This window comes from Heterodontus francisci, chromosome 34 (assembly GCF_036365525.1).
Source record: "Heterodontus francisci isolate sHetFra1 chromosome 34, sHetFra1.hap1, whole genome shotgun sequence".
Lineage (NCBI taxonomy): Eukaryota > Metazoa > Chordata > Chondrichthyes > Heterodontiformes > Heterodontidae > Heterodontus > Heterodontus francisci.
The window spans coordinates 4,898,893-4,915,302 of NC_090404.1; the positions used below are offsets into that span (position 1 = coordinate 4,898,893).

Sequence of the window (16,410 nt, forward strand, 5' to 3'; positions counted from 1 at the left end):
TAGGAATGAGCAGGTCATTCTCATGTTGGCAGGCCGTGACTAGTGGGGTCCCGCAGGGATCAGTGCTTGCACCCCAGCTGTTCACAATATATATCAATGATTTGGATGTGGGGACCAAATGTAGTATTTCCAAGTTCGTGGATGACACAAAACTAGGTGGAAATGTGTGTTGTGAGAAAGATGCAAAGTGGCTTCAAGAGGATTTGGACAAACTTAGTGAGTGGGCAAGAACGTGGCAGATGGAATATAATGGGGAAATGTGAGGTTATCCACTTTGGTAGGAGGAATGGATGTGCAGAGTATTTCTTAAATGGTAAGAGATTAGAAAGTGTAGATGTACAAAGGGACCTGGGTGTCCTTTTCAATAAGTCACTGAAAGATAGCATGCAGGTGCAGTAAGCAATCAGGAAGGCTAATGGTATGTTAGCCTTTATCACAAGAGGATTTGAGTACAGGAGTAGTGAAGTCTTGCTTCAATGGTATAGAACCTTTGTTAGACTGCACCTGCAGTACTGTGTGCACGTTTGGTCCCGTTACCTTCGGAAGGATATTATTGCCACAGAGGGAATGCAACGAAGATTCACCAGACTTGTTCCGAGGATGGCGGAACTGTCCTATGAAGAGAGTTTGGGGAAACTGGGCCTGTATTCTCTAGAGTTTCGAAGAATGCGAGGTGATCTCATTGAAACCTACAAAATACTTAAAGGGGTAGACAGGGTAGATGCAGTTGAGAGGTTTCCCCTGGTTCGGGAATGTAGAAGCAGGGGATACAATTTCAAAATAAGGGTGAAGCCACTTAGGACAGAGATGAGGAGAAATGTCTTTACTCAGAGAGTTGTGAATCTTTGGAATTCTCTCCCCCAGAGGATAACTAAGGAAAGGTTAAGGCCTATCGGAGATGTACAAGGGAATTTATGCTTGGATGCAGAAGATGTGGGCAGGGTTCTTAATGAGTTTTTTGTCTCTGCCTTTACACAGAAGAGGGTTGATGTCGACAGTGCAGTAAAAGAGGAGGAGTGTGAAATAGTAGATATGATAAACACAATGAGAGCGGAAGTATTAGAGGGTCTGACATCCTTAAAAGTGGAAAAATCGCCAGGGCCAGATGGATTGCATCCTATGTTGTTAAAGGAAGCCAGGGAGGAAATAGCAGAGGTGCTGAGGATCATCTTCAAACCCTCACTAGATCCAGGAGAGGTATCAGACGATTGGAGGTCTGCAAAGATTGTACCATTGTTTAAAAAGGGTGCGAGGGATAGGCCAAATAATTATAGGCTGGTCAGTCTGACCTCAGTGGTGGGTAAATTGTTGGAATATATTCTGATAGACAGGATAAACTGCAACTTAGAAAGGCATGGATTAATCAGGAATAGTCAGTGTGGATTTGTTAAGGGATAATCATGTCTTACTAACTTAATTGAGTTTTTTGAGGAAGTAATAAGGAGGTTTGATGAGGGTAGTGCCGTAGATGTGGTTTACATGGATTTTAGTAAGGCATTGAAAAGGACCCACATAGCAGACTGGTCAGTAAAATGAAAACCCATGGGATAGAGGGGAATGTGACAGGTTGGATCCATAATTGGCTCAGGGACAGGAAACAAAGGGTAGTACTCGATGGATGTTTTTGTGAATGGAAAGCTGTTTCCAGTAGTATTCCACAGGGCTCCGTGTTGGGTCCCTTGCTGTTTGTGGTATAAATTAATGATTTGGACTTAAATGTGGGAGGCATGATTGGGAAATTTGCTGATAATGCAAAAATTGGCCGTGTAGTTGATAGTGAAGAGGATTGCAGTAGACTCCAGAATGATATTAATGCTTTGATTGAGTGGGCGGAAAAGTGGCAAATGGAATTCAATCCAGATAAGTGTCAGGTAATGCATTTGGGGAGGGAAAATAAAGAGAGGGAATACACAATAAACAGGAGGATACTGAGAGGGTTAGAAGAAATAAGAGACGTTGGAATGCATGTCCACAGGTCCCTGAAGGACAGGTAGATAGAGTGGTGAAGAAGGCATATGGAATGCTTTCCTTTATTGGCCGAGATATAGAATTCCAAAGCAGGGATATAATGCTCGAACTGTATAAAATGCTGGTTCGGCCACAGTTGGAGTATTGTGTACAGTTCTGGTCACCACATTACAGAAAGGACATAATTGCTCTGGAGAGAGTACAGAGGAGATTTACAAGAATGTTGCCAGGGCGTGAACGTTGCAGCTATGAGGAAAGATTGGATAGGCCAGGGTTGTTTTTCTTAGAACAGAGGAGGCTGAGGGGTGACTTCATAGAGGTGTAAAAAATTATGAGGGGCCTAGATAGAGTAGACAGGAAGGACCTGTTTCCCTGGCGGAGAGGTCAATTACCAGGGGGCACAGATTTAAAGTGATTGGTAGAAGGATTAGAGGGGACATGAGGAAAAACTTTTTCACCCAGAGGGTGGTGGGTGTCTGGAACTTACTTCCAGGAACGGTGGTGGAGGCAGTTCTTTTAAAAGGCACCTGGACATGCACCTGACGTGCTCTAACTGGCAAGGCTATGGACCAGGTTCTGGAAGGCAGGATGAGATTGGGCAGCTCGTTTTTTTAGCTGGCACGGACACGACGGGCTGAATGGCCTCCTTCTGTGCTGTAATATTTCTATGGTTCTAAGTGGAAGCTGAGTCGTTGGTATGTTAAAAGCAGAGATTGACAGATTTCAAAATACAAATGACATAAGGGGATATGGGGATTATGTAGGAAAAAGACATTGACGTGGATGATCAGCCATAATCAAATTGAATGGCCAAACCCTGCTCCTATATCCCACCATTGACAACCCAGAACTGTATGCAATGATTGGGGGTGGGTGGGAAATCAGTGAAATACTCCGCCCCTGGGTGGGCTCGGGCCATCAACATTTCGATTAGCAACCGAACGCGCTAACCGATTATGGCCCATCAGTCTACTCTCGATCATCAGTAAAGTGTCATCGACAGTGCTATCAAGTGGCATCTGCTTAGCAAAAACCTGCTCAGTGATGCTCAGTTTGAATCCAACAGGGTCACTCAGCTCCTGACCTCATTACAGCCTTGGTTCAAACATGGACAAAAGAGCTGAACTCCAGAGGTGAGTTGAGAGTGACTGCGCTTGACATCGAGGCAGCATTTGACCAAATATGGCATCAAGAAGCCCGAGCAAAACTGGAGTCAATGGGAATCAGGGGGAAAACTCTCCGCTGGTTGGAATCGTACCTAGCGCAAAGGAAGGTGGTTGTGGTTGTTGGAGGTCAGTCATCTGAGCCCCAGGACATCACTGCAGGAGTTCCTCAGGTTAGTGTCCTGGGCCCAACCATCTTTAGATGCTTCATCAATGACCTTCCTTCAATCATATAAGGTCAGAAGTGGGGATGTTTGCTGATGATTGCACACAATGTTCAGTACCATTTGTGACTCCTCAGATGCTGAAGCAGTCCGTGTAGAAATGCAGCAAGACCTGGACAACATCCAGGCTGGGGCAGATAAATAGCAAGCAACATTCGCCCCACTCAAGTACCAGGCAATGACCATCTCCAACAAGAGAGAATCTAACCATCTCCCCTTGATATTCGATGGCATTACCATCGCTGAATCCCCCACTATCAACATCCTGGGGGTTACCATTGACCAGAAGCTGAACTGGAGTAGCCAAATAAATACAGTGGTTACAAGAGCAGGTCAGAGGCTCGGAATCCAGTGGCGAGTAACTCACTTCCTGACTCCCCAAAGCCTGTCTACCATCTACAAGGCACAAGTCAGGAGTATGATGGAATATTCTCCACTTGCCTGGATGGGTGAAGCTCCAACAACACTCAAGGAGCTCAACACCATCCAGGACAAAGCAGCCCACCTGATTGGCACTCCATCTACAAACATTCACTCCCTCCACCACCGACGCACAGTGGCAGCAGTGTGTACCATCTACAAGATGCACTGCAGCAACTCACCAAGGCTCCTTCGACAGCACCTTCCAAACCCGCGACCTCTACCAACTAGAAGGACAAGGGCAGCACATACATGGGAACACTACGACCGGCAAGTTCCCCTCCAAGCCACACACCATCCTGACTTAGAACTATATCGCCGTTCCTTCACTGTCACGAGGTAAAAATCCTGGAACTCCCTTCCTAACAGCACTGTGGGTGCACCTACCCCCACATGGACTGCAGCGGTTCAAGAAGGCAGCTCACCACCACCTTCTCAAGGGCAGTTAGGATGGGCAATAAATGCTGGACTGGTCAGCGACGCCCACATCCCATGAAACAGATTTTTTTTAAATCTTTCAAATGCTGACAGATTCCAACTGTCAGTTTCCATTACATTGATGTCAATGGAAGATGGGAGAGCAGTTATGCTGGAACTGCACAAAACACTAGTTGGACAAAAACTAGAGGACAGGATACAGTTCTGCTCACTGCATTACAGGAAGGATGTGATCACACTAGTGAGAGTACAGAAGAGATTTATGAGGATGTTGCCAGAAGTGGAGAATTTTATCTATTAGAAAAGTTTGGACAGGCTGGGGTTGTTTTCTTTGAAACAGAGGAGGTTGATGGGAGATTTAATTGAGGTGTATAAAATTATGAGGGGCCTAGGCTGAAAAGATAGGAAGGATCTAATTCCATAAACAGAGAGGTCAATAACTAGGGGGCATAGAATTAATGTACTTGGTGGAAGGACTAGAGGGGAGTTGAGGCATCTTTCACCCAGATGGTGGTGGGGGTCTGGAACTCACTGCCCGAAAGGGTGGTGGAGGCAGAAACCCTCATCACATTTAAAGAAACACTTGGATATGCACTTGAGGTGCTGTAACCTACAGGGGGCTGCAGACCAAGAGCTGGAAAGTGGGAATAGACTGGGTAGCTCCTTTTTGCCAGCACAGACACAATGGGCCAAATGGCCTCCTTCTGTGTTGTAAATTTCTATGCTTCTGTGATGACAAGTGGTCCTTGTGTTTTATCCAAGACAGGCCTCAGCCCAGTCATTTGCTCCAAGTGTTGATGTGATGGTTCAAGCTAAGAGGTGCCAGGTATCGGGAGCAGCAGGAGCAGTGAGTAAAATCTAAATGTTAGTAAATACCATTTATAGTTCAGCTTTTTAATTTTGTTTGTGGGGTGTACCTGGCTAGGCCAGCATTTATTACCCATCCCTAACTGCCCTTGAACGGAGTGGCTTGTTAGGCCATTTTAGAGAGCATTTAATAGTCAACCACATTGCTGTGGCTCTAGAAGCACATGTAAGCCAGACCAGGTAAGGACAGCAGATTTCCTTCCGAAAGGACGTGAGCGACCCAGATGGATTTTTACATCAACAATGGTTTCATTGTCAGAATTAGACTATCTTTTTAGCTCCCAGATTTATAGAATCAATTTTCACCATGCTGTGGTGGGTTTTGAACCCATGACCTCAGAACACTAGCCTGGACATCGAAATTACTAATTCAGCAAAATTACCACTACACCCCTGCTGCTACAACCAGCTCAAATTCAATTTTAATAACGTCTGCTGAATGTGGCCCCACCCAGTGCCAGGATATCAGATCAGACCCACCATGGAAAATGAGTTTGACAAGACTCAGATAGACAATGTCAACCAGATCCTCAGTATCTCTGTCACCTCCTCCAGCCCCACAACCCTCTATGGAAATACAAGTTGTTGTTGGATTACACCCTGAGATAGACAATGTCAACCGGATCCTCAGTATCTCTGTCACCTCCTCCAGCCCCACAACCCTCTATGGAAATACAAGTTGTTGTTGGATTACACCCTGAGATAGACAATGTCAACCGGATTCCCCTCATCCACCAACACAGCAACTTCTTCACAAAACACAAACAAGTTTATAAGATGTGACCTTCTTTTCTGGAAGCCATGTTCAGTATCTCTAATGGCTCCTTCTTTTCCCCAGTGATCAGAAACAGCATCTCTCAGGATCCCTTCAAGCATCTTCCCTGTGATTGAGCTCACACTGATGGGCCTGTAGTTCCCTGGCTCTGATTTGTCCCTGATTTGGAAGATGGGAACTACATGAGCTTCCTACTAATCTCAGGGAACAATCACTGACTATTGAGCTGTTGAAGATACGGGCAAGGGGCTCACAGAGCACCCGTCCCATCTCTTTAAATACCCTTGGGTGGATATCATCTGGACCTGGAGCACCATTTAGTTTGAGATTTCCTATTTTATCCAGGATGACAATCCCTTTCTAATTTAATATTTATGTGTTAGCGTCGCCAGCACATCCCACAGCTGGAATCTGAGCATCATCCACAGGAGTGCAGACTGATGTGAAATAGTCATTTAACAGCTCTGTCATAACCTGGCAATCTGTTTCAATCTGTCCTGAACTGTCTCTCAGTGGCTCGAAACCATCTTTAACCATCTTCTCACTCCTGATGTAGCTGGAAAAGCTTTTGCTATTATTACCACAATTGTGCACCATCTTCTTTTCCATTGATCTCTGAGCTTCTCTAATGGCTGCTTTTGTCTCCCTCGATTGTAGGTGATATCTGTCCCTATTCTCCTGTAAACATTTTCCATCTTAATCCAAACTGGGTTCAATGTAAGACAGTTTGTGGAGTCAGGCATCATTTACTCCTGGACCTACACTGGCAGGTAAAACCCCAGACAGTTCCTTCGTAAGGATTCCTCACCATATATTTGTCAGGATAAAGAAACCTGGCTTTCTTACAGTCCACTCCTGGAGGCCCCACTCCCTGAGCCTATAACCTTCAGCAGGGTCAGTGGTGGAGTTCCATAATGTAAGTGATCCCATAGTAACTCTGGGGATCGCACCCCCATGGATGTTCCGTGTATTTTTAGTTATCCTGATATCTAATACTCACATCATTAAAACATGGAATTCCTGGAAACAGCCTGCAGGTCCTTCTTTATCTGGAGATCAAATGTCTGTTGTATAATTGTACCAGCAGTTCACAGGCTCCTGTAAACTCCTCCACCTGCTACTTTAATGCAGACTTTATTTAGTTTCAAAAGGTAATTTGAAATGAAGTAACGCCTGTGCTAAAATGGTGGACCGAGGACTGTCACACAACCATCTTAAATCTCCACAGTGTAATTACAACAGTGATTTTCAGACTGGAAGCTTAAACCTGCCGTTTCACTTTCAGTCAGGAACAGATCACAGTTTTACATCAATCTCTCATTTGACAGCACGTTTCCAGCATTCACCGTTGTTCTTCCTGACTCTAAACAATTGTAAAGGAGCCTTCTGTTCCGTGCCCAGGAGCTCTGAACCATGGAAGAGAGCAACTGGGACACATTTCTTACACACATCAGGATTAACTCACATGGGGACTTTGCTGTTAGTGAAAAGAGACGAGAAAGACCAAAGTGCCGTTTCAGTGGAACCCTGAAGGACTGTGTCCAGGCTGAAGTTCTGTTCCTGCCGTATGACCCTCCCCCAGATTGTCCTTTCTGAGCTCCAGCCGGGTGATGCTAAACACTCAGGTGGGAAAGACAAAAATCTACAACAATGTGTTCAGAACAAAGCTGATTTATTTTACATGTACCCAGAATGTTAAACTCAAGCCCATTTATTGGGGTTATTGACATCAGCAGAAACAAATTCCAACTGTCAGAATGAACATGGTCAGTGCAGGATGTGATTAACAGCAGCAATAACAGCAGAATCTAACCCCTGCAGTCACTTGTGAACTCACTGTTGTCTCTGTAGGTCGGATAACTCCGTGAATTCCGTCCCACACTCGGTGCAGATGAATGGCCTTTCCCCAGCGTGAACTCGCTGGTGCCTCAGCAGGTCAGATGACTCAGTGAATCCCTTTCCACACGTGAAGCAAGTAAATGGCCTCTCCCCAGTGTGAATTTGCTGGTGTCTCCGCAGACCCTGCTTGCTTTTAAATCTCATCTCACAGTCAGAACATTTAAAAGGTCTCTTATTAGTGTGAGCACGTTGATGTGTTGTAAGGTGGGATGACTGATGGAATCCCTTGCCACAGCTGGAGCAGTTGAACAGCCTTTCCCCGGCGTGAACTCGCTGGTGTGCCTGGAGGTTGGATAACCGAGTGAATCCCTTCCCACACACAGAGCAGTTGAACGGCCTCTCCCCAGTGTGAAGCTGCAGGTGTTGCAGCACGGCGAACAATCGCCTGAACCTCTTCCCACAGTGAGAGCAGCTGAACGGTGTGGAACTGGTGTGAATGCGCTGGTGCTCCCTCAGTGAATGTGCACTTTTTAAGATTTTATTACAGCTTGAGCATTTAAACACTCTTTCTTCAGTATGAGCTCGCTGGTGTGTATGGAGGCTGGATGACCGAGTGAATCCCTTCCCAAAGTCGGAGCAGGTGAACGGCCTCTCTCCAGAGTGAGTGCGTTGATGAATTTCCAAATCAAACGGGTAACGGAATCCCTTCCCACATTTACACGGTTTCTCCCCCGTGTGGCTGCTCTTATGTCTTGACAGGCCAGTTGATTGGCTGAAGCCTTGTCCACACACAGAGCACGTGTACAGTTGCTCCCCGCTGTGATCGGTGCTTTTTGCTTCCATGTTCAAAGGCCGACGATATTCAGGTTATGACAAATTGAGTGAGTCTTTCAGATCTTGATGTGATGGTAGGTGTTAACTTTCCCATCTACCAAGAAAAACACAAAGGCAGGTTGTGAAACTGAGCTGAAGCAATCTGGTATTTTGTGGGGGTTGCACTAGGAAAACGTGACCATCAAAGCTACCAGATTGTCGTAAAAACCCAACTGGTTCACTCATATCCTTCAGCGAAGGGAACCTGGCACCCGGTCTGGGCCAAGACACCAGCCTCAATGGGAGGATAGAGAGAGAGGGAGGAGGGTGAGGGAGAAGGAGAGGAACTTGCGACATTTGTAACTTGACCAGAACTCTGACAGAAACGTCCAGACCTGCAACTTCCACAAGATAAAAGGACAAGGGAAGCATGTGCATTGGAACACCACTGCCCCCAAGTTCCCCAAAATGACACACACAATAACACAAGAAATAGGAGCAGAAGTAGACCATTCAGCCCATCGAGCCTGCTCCACCATTCAATACGATCATGGTTGATCTTGGGCTTCAATTCCACTTTCCTGCCCGCTCCCCATATCCCTTGATTCCCTGCGAGACCAAAGGTCTATCTATCCCAGCCTTAAATGTATTCAATGCTGGAGCATGCACAACCCTCTGGGGTGGAGAATTCCAAAAATTCACAACCCTTTGAGTGCAGTAATTTCTCCATCCTGACTTGGACACATATCGCGGTTCCTTCATCATCGCTGGGTGAATATCCTGTAACTCCTTACCTAACAGCATTGTGGAAGCACCTTCACTATAAGGACTGCAGCGGATCAAGAAGGCGGACCACCATCACCTTCTCAAGGGGCAACTGAGAATTGACAACATATGCTGGGCTGCTAGTGACTCCCAGATCCCAAGAATGAATTTTAAAAAGCTGTATATGTAAAATTGATTAAAAGTCCCTACAGAAATACTTGTTATTAAAACAGTACTCTATTACATCGTACTGAGATAGTCTGCTCAGCAACCTAATCTCCCCTAGAATCTACCTCCCTTGACAGTCTCACACTGGAAATTGTTGGGCCGGATTGGGTTCAAAAGTACTCAGGGTTAAACCCAGCAACTTCTCCTCCATCTCCACTTCAGATCACGATGAAGCAACACAAAGACCTGCACAGGAGGCCAGGGACCGACTTCCACATCCAACACTCACCCTGATACAAACCAGCACTTAACTGGTCTGTCTGTGTTTCTAGATTCAGTATAATAAAAGCAAAATATTGCGGGTGCTGGAAGTCTGAAATAAAGAGAGAATGTTCTGGAAATACTCAGCAGGGCAGGCAGCAGTTAACGTTTCAGGGTGAGCAGAATGAATTACAGGGAATAAAAATGGTGCAGAATTTGATTGTCAATAGAAGCTCAGAAGTGGAAGAGAAATTGACAATAGCACAGGAAAAACAATTTATGAAAGATACTGTGGGAAGATAAAGCTGGTAATCCAGCAGTGCATGGTCAGAGGGATGGGCAGCAATTGAAACCTTGTTCAGACATGGTCAGTGGAAGGAACAGCAAAATATCAAACACAGCTAAAATACAGCCATGACTAGAGGGCGGAGATTAGACAATGGCAGAGAGGCGATCAGAGAGGGCAGAGGTGAAACACAGACATGGATTCATATCCACAGCAAAGGAGCAAATCAGTTCCAGAGCCATGGAACCCACAACAGACAACACAGTGTGATATCAAGAAACAGCTAAAGGCACTGGATACTACAATGGCTATGGGTCCTGCACAACATCCCGGCTGTAGTACTGAGGACATGTGTTGCAGAACGAGTTGTGCCCCTAGTCAAGCTGTTCCTGTCCAGCTACAACACTGACATCCACCTGACAATGTGGAAAATTGCCCAGATATGTCCTATACACAAAAGGCAGGACAAATCCAATCCGGCCAGTTACTGCCCCATCAGTCTATTCTTGATCATCAGTAAAGTGATGGAAGGTGTTGTCGACAGTGCTATCAACCATCACTTAAACAGCAATAAGCTGCTCACCAGTGCTCAGTTTGGGATCCGCCAAGGCCACTCGGCTCCAGGCCTTTGTCCAAACATGGTCAAAAGAGCTGAATTCAAGAAGTGAGGTGAGAGTGATTGCCCTGGATATCAAGGCAGCATTTGACCAAGTATGGCATCAAAGAGCCCTCGCAAAAATGGAGTCAATGGGAATCGAGGGAAAATTGTCCATTAGTTGGAATCGTACATAGCACAAAGGAAGGTGGTTGTGGTTGTTGGAGGCCAATCATCGTAGTCCCAGGATATTGTTGCAGGAGTTCCTCAGGGTCGTGTCCTAGGCCCAACCATCTTCAGCTGCTTCATCAATAACTTGCCCTCCATCAAAAATTTAGAGGTGGGAATAATTGAGATGATAATTGTATGATGCATGCTCAGTACCATTCACAACTCCCCAGATACTGAAGCAGTTCGTGTCCATATGCAGCAAAACCAGGACAAAATTCAGGCTTGGGCAGATAAGTGGCAAGTAACATTTGCGCCACACAAGTGCCAGGCAATGATGATCTTCAATAAGAGAGAATCTAACCTTCTTCCCCGGACATTCAACAGTATTACCATGACTGAATCCCCCACTCTCAACATTCTGGGGGATTCAGTATTGACCAGAAACTGAACTGGACCAGCCACGTAAATACTATGGCAACAAGAGCAGGCCAGATACTGGGGATTCTGCAGCAAGTAACCCACCTCCTGACTCCCCAAAGCCTGTCCACCATCTACAAGGCACAAGTCAGGAGTGTGATGGAATACTTTCCACTTACCTGGATGGGTGCAGCCCCAAAAACACTCAAGAAGCTCAACACCATCCAGGACAAAGCAGCCCACTTGATGGACAACCCATCCACCACTTTCAACATTCACACCTTCCAGCACCAATGCACAGTGGCAGCAGTGTGTACATCTACAAGATGCACTGCAGCAACTCACCAAGTTGCCTTCAACAGCACCTTCCAAACTCGCACCTCTACCACATAGAAGGACAAGGGCAGCAGATGCATGGGAACGCGACCACCATCCTGACTTGGAGCTATATCACTGTTCCTTCACTGTCACTGGGTCAAATTCCTGTAACTCCCTTCCTAACAGCACTGTGGGTGTACGTACACTAAAGGCCTGCTTGGGTCTGAAAAAAAAATCCGACCCTAACCCGACAGAACCACATTGGACCCAAGCCCGACCCGGCCCGAGTCCTTCCAATTTTTCCCGCGCCCGACCTGACCCGAGCTCGACCCGATCACCGGAATATTCACTTTACCTACCTTCCGATTCCGAATCCGTTTCTCACTTTTTCAGTTTGAAATACTTGCTGCAAGTTTATCCAGTGAGCAGCTGAGATGCAGAGACCAGGAATGTCCTGAGTGATTATTATAAAATATACAGTATTTATATAAAATGATCACTACCAGGACTCCAGTCTACACACATAGTGTGTCCAGGACTGCAGCGGTTCAAGAAGGCAGCTCAGCACCACCTTCTCAAGGGCAATTAGGGATCAACAATAAATGCTAGCCTTGTCAGTGATGCCTACACACCCTGTAAAACCCCCTGCTAAAGCCTGCAGCTGGAAAGATCTCAGAAACCCTGGAATCAGAGGTTTCAAATATCCCGCCACTGAGAAAGTACGTGGTGAGTGGGGTGACGTCACCAAGCAATTGCCGCAACGTGAAGACGTCACGGCATACACAAACAGACCGTTTGCGCCTGCGCAAGACTGTCCTGGCAACGGTAAACCGGCTCCGGGAAAATCACGCATGCGCGAGCAGGACCTGACACTCCTGGTCACTGGGACCCTGAAGCCCCGCCCACTGCTTGTGCTGTCACCAAGATGGCCGCGCATCCGGTCTGCTCCCTGCTCAACCTGAAGCCGTTACCTGGGCAGTGTCACTTTGTTCACAGCCCAGCGAGTGCAGGAAACGCTTTTGCAGTGGATGAGAGTCGGTGAGGAGCAGGCGGGGGGGGGATAGAGCCGGCGCATGGGCAGAGAAGCTTCAGAAACACCTGGTTTAGGCCGCAAACCCCTCCAGGTCCCGCGTTTGCAGCTCCTGGACTTTTTCCAGGGAATGGGCCCTGGTCAACGGCCGCCATGTTGGCTGAGCGGGGAGCGGAGCGCATGCGCGGCTGCCTTGGTGACGCCGCGGAGAGTGGGCGGGGTTTCAGGGTCCCAGTGACCAAGAGAGAAAATCATTAACTCATTGATTTGATTCTGGCTGCGTTTGTATTTATTACCCTGTCCCTAATCGCCCCTTGAGAAGGTGCTGGTGGTGGGCGGCCGCCTTCTTGAACCGGTTTCATGCGACTGAGTGGTTCGTTTAGATTAGATTAGATTAGATTAGAGATACAGCACTGAAACAGGCCCTTCGGCCCACCGAGTCTGTGCCGAACATCAACCACCCATTTATACTAATCCTACACTAATCCCATATTCCTACCAAACATCCCCACCTGTCCCTATATTTCCCTACCACCTACCAATACTAGTGACAATTTATAATGGCCAATTTACCTATCAACCTGCAAGTCTTTTGGCTTGTGGGAGGAAACCGGAGCACCCGGAGAAAACCCACGCAGACACAGGGAGAACTTGCAAACTCCACACAGGCAGTACCCAGAATCGAACCCGGGTCCCTGGAGCTGTGAGGCTGCGGTGCTAACCACTGCGCCACTGTGCCGCCCACTACACTACTGTGTTCGGCCACTACAGGGGCAGTTAATAGTCAATCATGTTAGTGTAAGATTTCAGTCACATATACAGGCCCAGACCAGGTAAGGACAGCAGGTTTCCATCTCTCAAGGGGCATTAATGAACCAATTTTATGCCAATTGTGAACAAGTGGACTATCTCCTTTATCACTTTGCTGTTTGTGGGATCTTGCTGTGTGCAGTTTGGGCTTCCTTACAAGAATGAGTACACATTTTAAAAATGCTTAATTGCCTGTAAAGTGCTTTGGATTGCCCTGAGGTTGGGAAAGGTGCTATATAAATGAACGTTCTCAGGCAATCCAGCAGCTTCATGGTCACTTCTACTGACAACCAGCTTTTTTATTTCTAGATATTTTCTTCCAATTCTCTAACTCCCACGGCAGGATTCGAACTCTCAGCCTCTGGATTAATGTAACAGAACCACGACTGAGTGCTGTGTGACACAGTGTTTAATTCGGGAATTTGGTAAGTGTGAGAATTTCATAGAAACATAGAAAATAGGAGCAGGAGTAGGCCATTCGGCCCTTCATTATCATGGCTGATCATCCAACTCAGTAACCTGTTCCCACTTTTGCCCCATATCCTTTGATCCCTTTAAACCCAAGAGCTATATCTAACTCCTTCTTGAAAATATACAATGTTTTGGCATCAACTGTTTTCTGTGGTAGCGAATTCCACAGGTTCACCACTCTCTGGGTGGAGAAATTTCTACTCATCTCAGTCCTGAATGGTTTACCCCGTATCCCTAGTTATGACCCCTCGTTCTGGACTCCCCCAACATCGGGAACATCCTTCCTGCATCTACCCTGTCAAGTCCTGTTAGAATTTTATAGGTTTCTATGAGATCCCCCCCTCACTCTTGTGAACTACACCGAATATAATCCTAACTGACTCAATCTCTACTCATACATCAGTCCCGCCATCCCAGGAATCAGTCTGGTAAACCTTCACTGCATTCCCTCTATAGCAAGAACATCCTTCCTCAGATAAGGAGACCAAAACTGCGCACACTATTCCAGGTGTGGCCTCACCAAGGCCCTGTATAATTGTAGCAAGACATCCCTGCTCCTGTACTCGAATCCTCTGCTATGAAGGTCAACATACCATTTGTCTTTTTTACTGCCTGTTGCACCTGCATGTTTACCTTCAGCAACTGATGTACGAGAACACCCAGGTCTCACTGCATATTCCCCTCTCTCAGTTTATGGCCATTCAGATAATCTGCCTTCCTGTTTTTGCTACCAAAGTGGATAACCTCACATTTATCCACATTATACTGCATCTGCCATGCATTTGCCCACTCACTCAACTTGTCCAAATTACCCTGAAGCTTCTCTACATCCTCCTCACAACTCAGCCTCCCACCCAGTTTTGTGTCATCTGCAAATTTGGAGATATTACATTTAGTTCCCTCATCTAAATCATTAATGTATATTGTGAATAGCTGGGGTCCTAGCACCGATCCCTGCGGTACCCCACTAGTCACTGCCTGTCATTCGGAAAAAGACCCATTTATCCCTACTCTTCGTTTCCTGACTGCCAACCAATTTTCTATCCATCGCAATACTCTACCCCCAATCCCATGCGCTTTAATTTTACATGCTAATCTCTTATGTGGGACTTTGTCAAAAACCTTCTGAAAGTCCAAATAAACCACATTCACTGGCTCCCCCTCATCAACTCTACAAGTTACATCCTCGAAGAATTCTAGTAGATTTGTCAAGCATGATTTCCCTTTTGTAAATCCATGCTGACTCTGCCCGATTCTACCACTGTTCTCCAAGTGGTCTGCTATAAAATCTTGGATAATGGACTCGAGAATTTTCCCCATTACTGACATCAGGCTGACTGGTCTATAGTTCCCTGCTTTCTCTCTACCTCCCTTTTGAAATAGTGGGGTTACATTAGCTACTCTCCAATCTGTAGGAACTGTTCCAGTAATTGCCTTGCACTTGTGTGGCATGAATGTTACTTGCCACTTATCAGCCCAAGCCTGGATATTGTCAAGATCTTGCTGCATATTTGTGTTTATAGGCCCCATAACAGTAGCTACGCTGTCGGACAGAATATAAATCAACAAATCCTGGGGGCTTGTAGGAAAGGTACTGAACTAATTGTCGGCGATTTTAATTGTTCTATAGATTAGACGAATCAAATTGGCAACGGTAGCCTGGAGGATGAGTTCATAGAGTGTATTGGGGGCAGTTTCTTGGAACAATACTTTCTAGACTGTTTTCCTTGGAGAAGAGAAGGCTGAGAGATGATTTGATAGAAGTATTCAAAATCATGACCGATCTGGACAGAGTAGATGGAGAGAAACTGTTCCCACTTGTGAAAGGATTGAGAACGAGAGGGCACAGATTTAAAGTATTTGGTAAGAGAAGCAAAAGTGACATGAGGAAAAGCTTTTTCACGCAGCAAGTGGTTAAGGTCTGGAATGTGCTGCCTACGAACGTGGTGGAGGCAGGTTCAGTTGAAGCATTCAAAAGGGAATTCAACTGTTTTACGAAAAGGAAAAATGTGCAGGGTTACGGGGAGAAGGCTGGGGAATGGAACTGATGGAGTTGTTGGAGCTGATGGAGATGCACCTCCTGCACTGTAACTATTCTGTGATTCTGGAACCAACCTGGGAACAGGCTGTTTTAGACCTGGTAATGTGTAATGAGACAGGATTAATAAATTCACCTCATAGTAAAGGATCCTTTAGGCAAGAATGATCATAACGTGATCAAATTTCATATTCAATTTAGGGTGAGAAGTTTGGGTTTGAAACTAGTGGCTTAAACTTAAATAAAGGCAATTAGCAGGGAATGAAGACAGTTGGCTAAAGTGGACTGGGAAAATAAGTTAAAAGGTAAGAGAGTTGAGAAGCAGTGGCAGACATTTAGGGAGATAGTTCATAGCTCTCAACATGATATATTCCATTGAGAAAGAAAGACTCTGTGAAGGATGGACCATCTGTGACTAAGGAAGTTAAGGATGGTATGAAATTGAAAGAAAAGGCATACGAAGATTAGTGGTAGGCCAGAAGATTGGGAAAATTTTAGAAACCAGCAGAGGATGACTACAAGGAAAGGGTGAAGTTAGAATATGAGAGTAAACTCACAAGAAATATAAACGCA

The 16,410-nt window shown here is 46.0% G+C and overlaps 1 protein-coding gene across 3 annotated transcripts; it reads right to left on the reverse strand.

Moving 5' to 3' along the window:
• Positions 1 to 7,540: 7,540 nt before the first annotated feature.
• LOC137348944 (zinc finger protein 436-like) lies at positions 7,541 to 12,679 on the reverse strand. 3 transcript variants are annotated; one of them, XM_068014178.1, is made up of 2 exons: positions 12,460 to 12,679; positions 7,541 to 8,622 (listed from the first exon to the last, which is right to left on the reverse strand). In XM_068014178.1, exon 2 carries the CDS (start codon positions 8,535 to 8,537, stop codon positions 7,689 to 7,691), a length of 849 nt encoding a protein of 282 aa, XP_067870279.1. In that variant the 5' UTR covers positions 8,538 to 8,622; positions 12,460 to 12,679; the 3' UTR covers positions 7,541 to 7,688. The 3 variants fall into 3 exon arrangements, with proteins under 3 accessions (XP_067870279.1, XP_067870281.1, XP_067870280.1); XM_068014180.1 differs by having other exon boundaries at positions 12,587 to 12,675; XM_068014179.1 differs by lacking the exon at positions 12,460 to 12,679 and adding an exon at positions 11,848 to 12,406.
• Between the last annotated feature and the right edge of the window lie 3,731 nt (positions 12,680 to 16,410).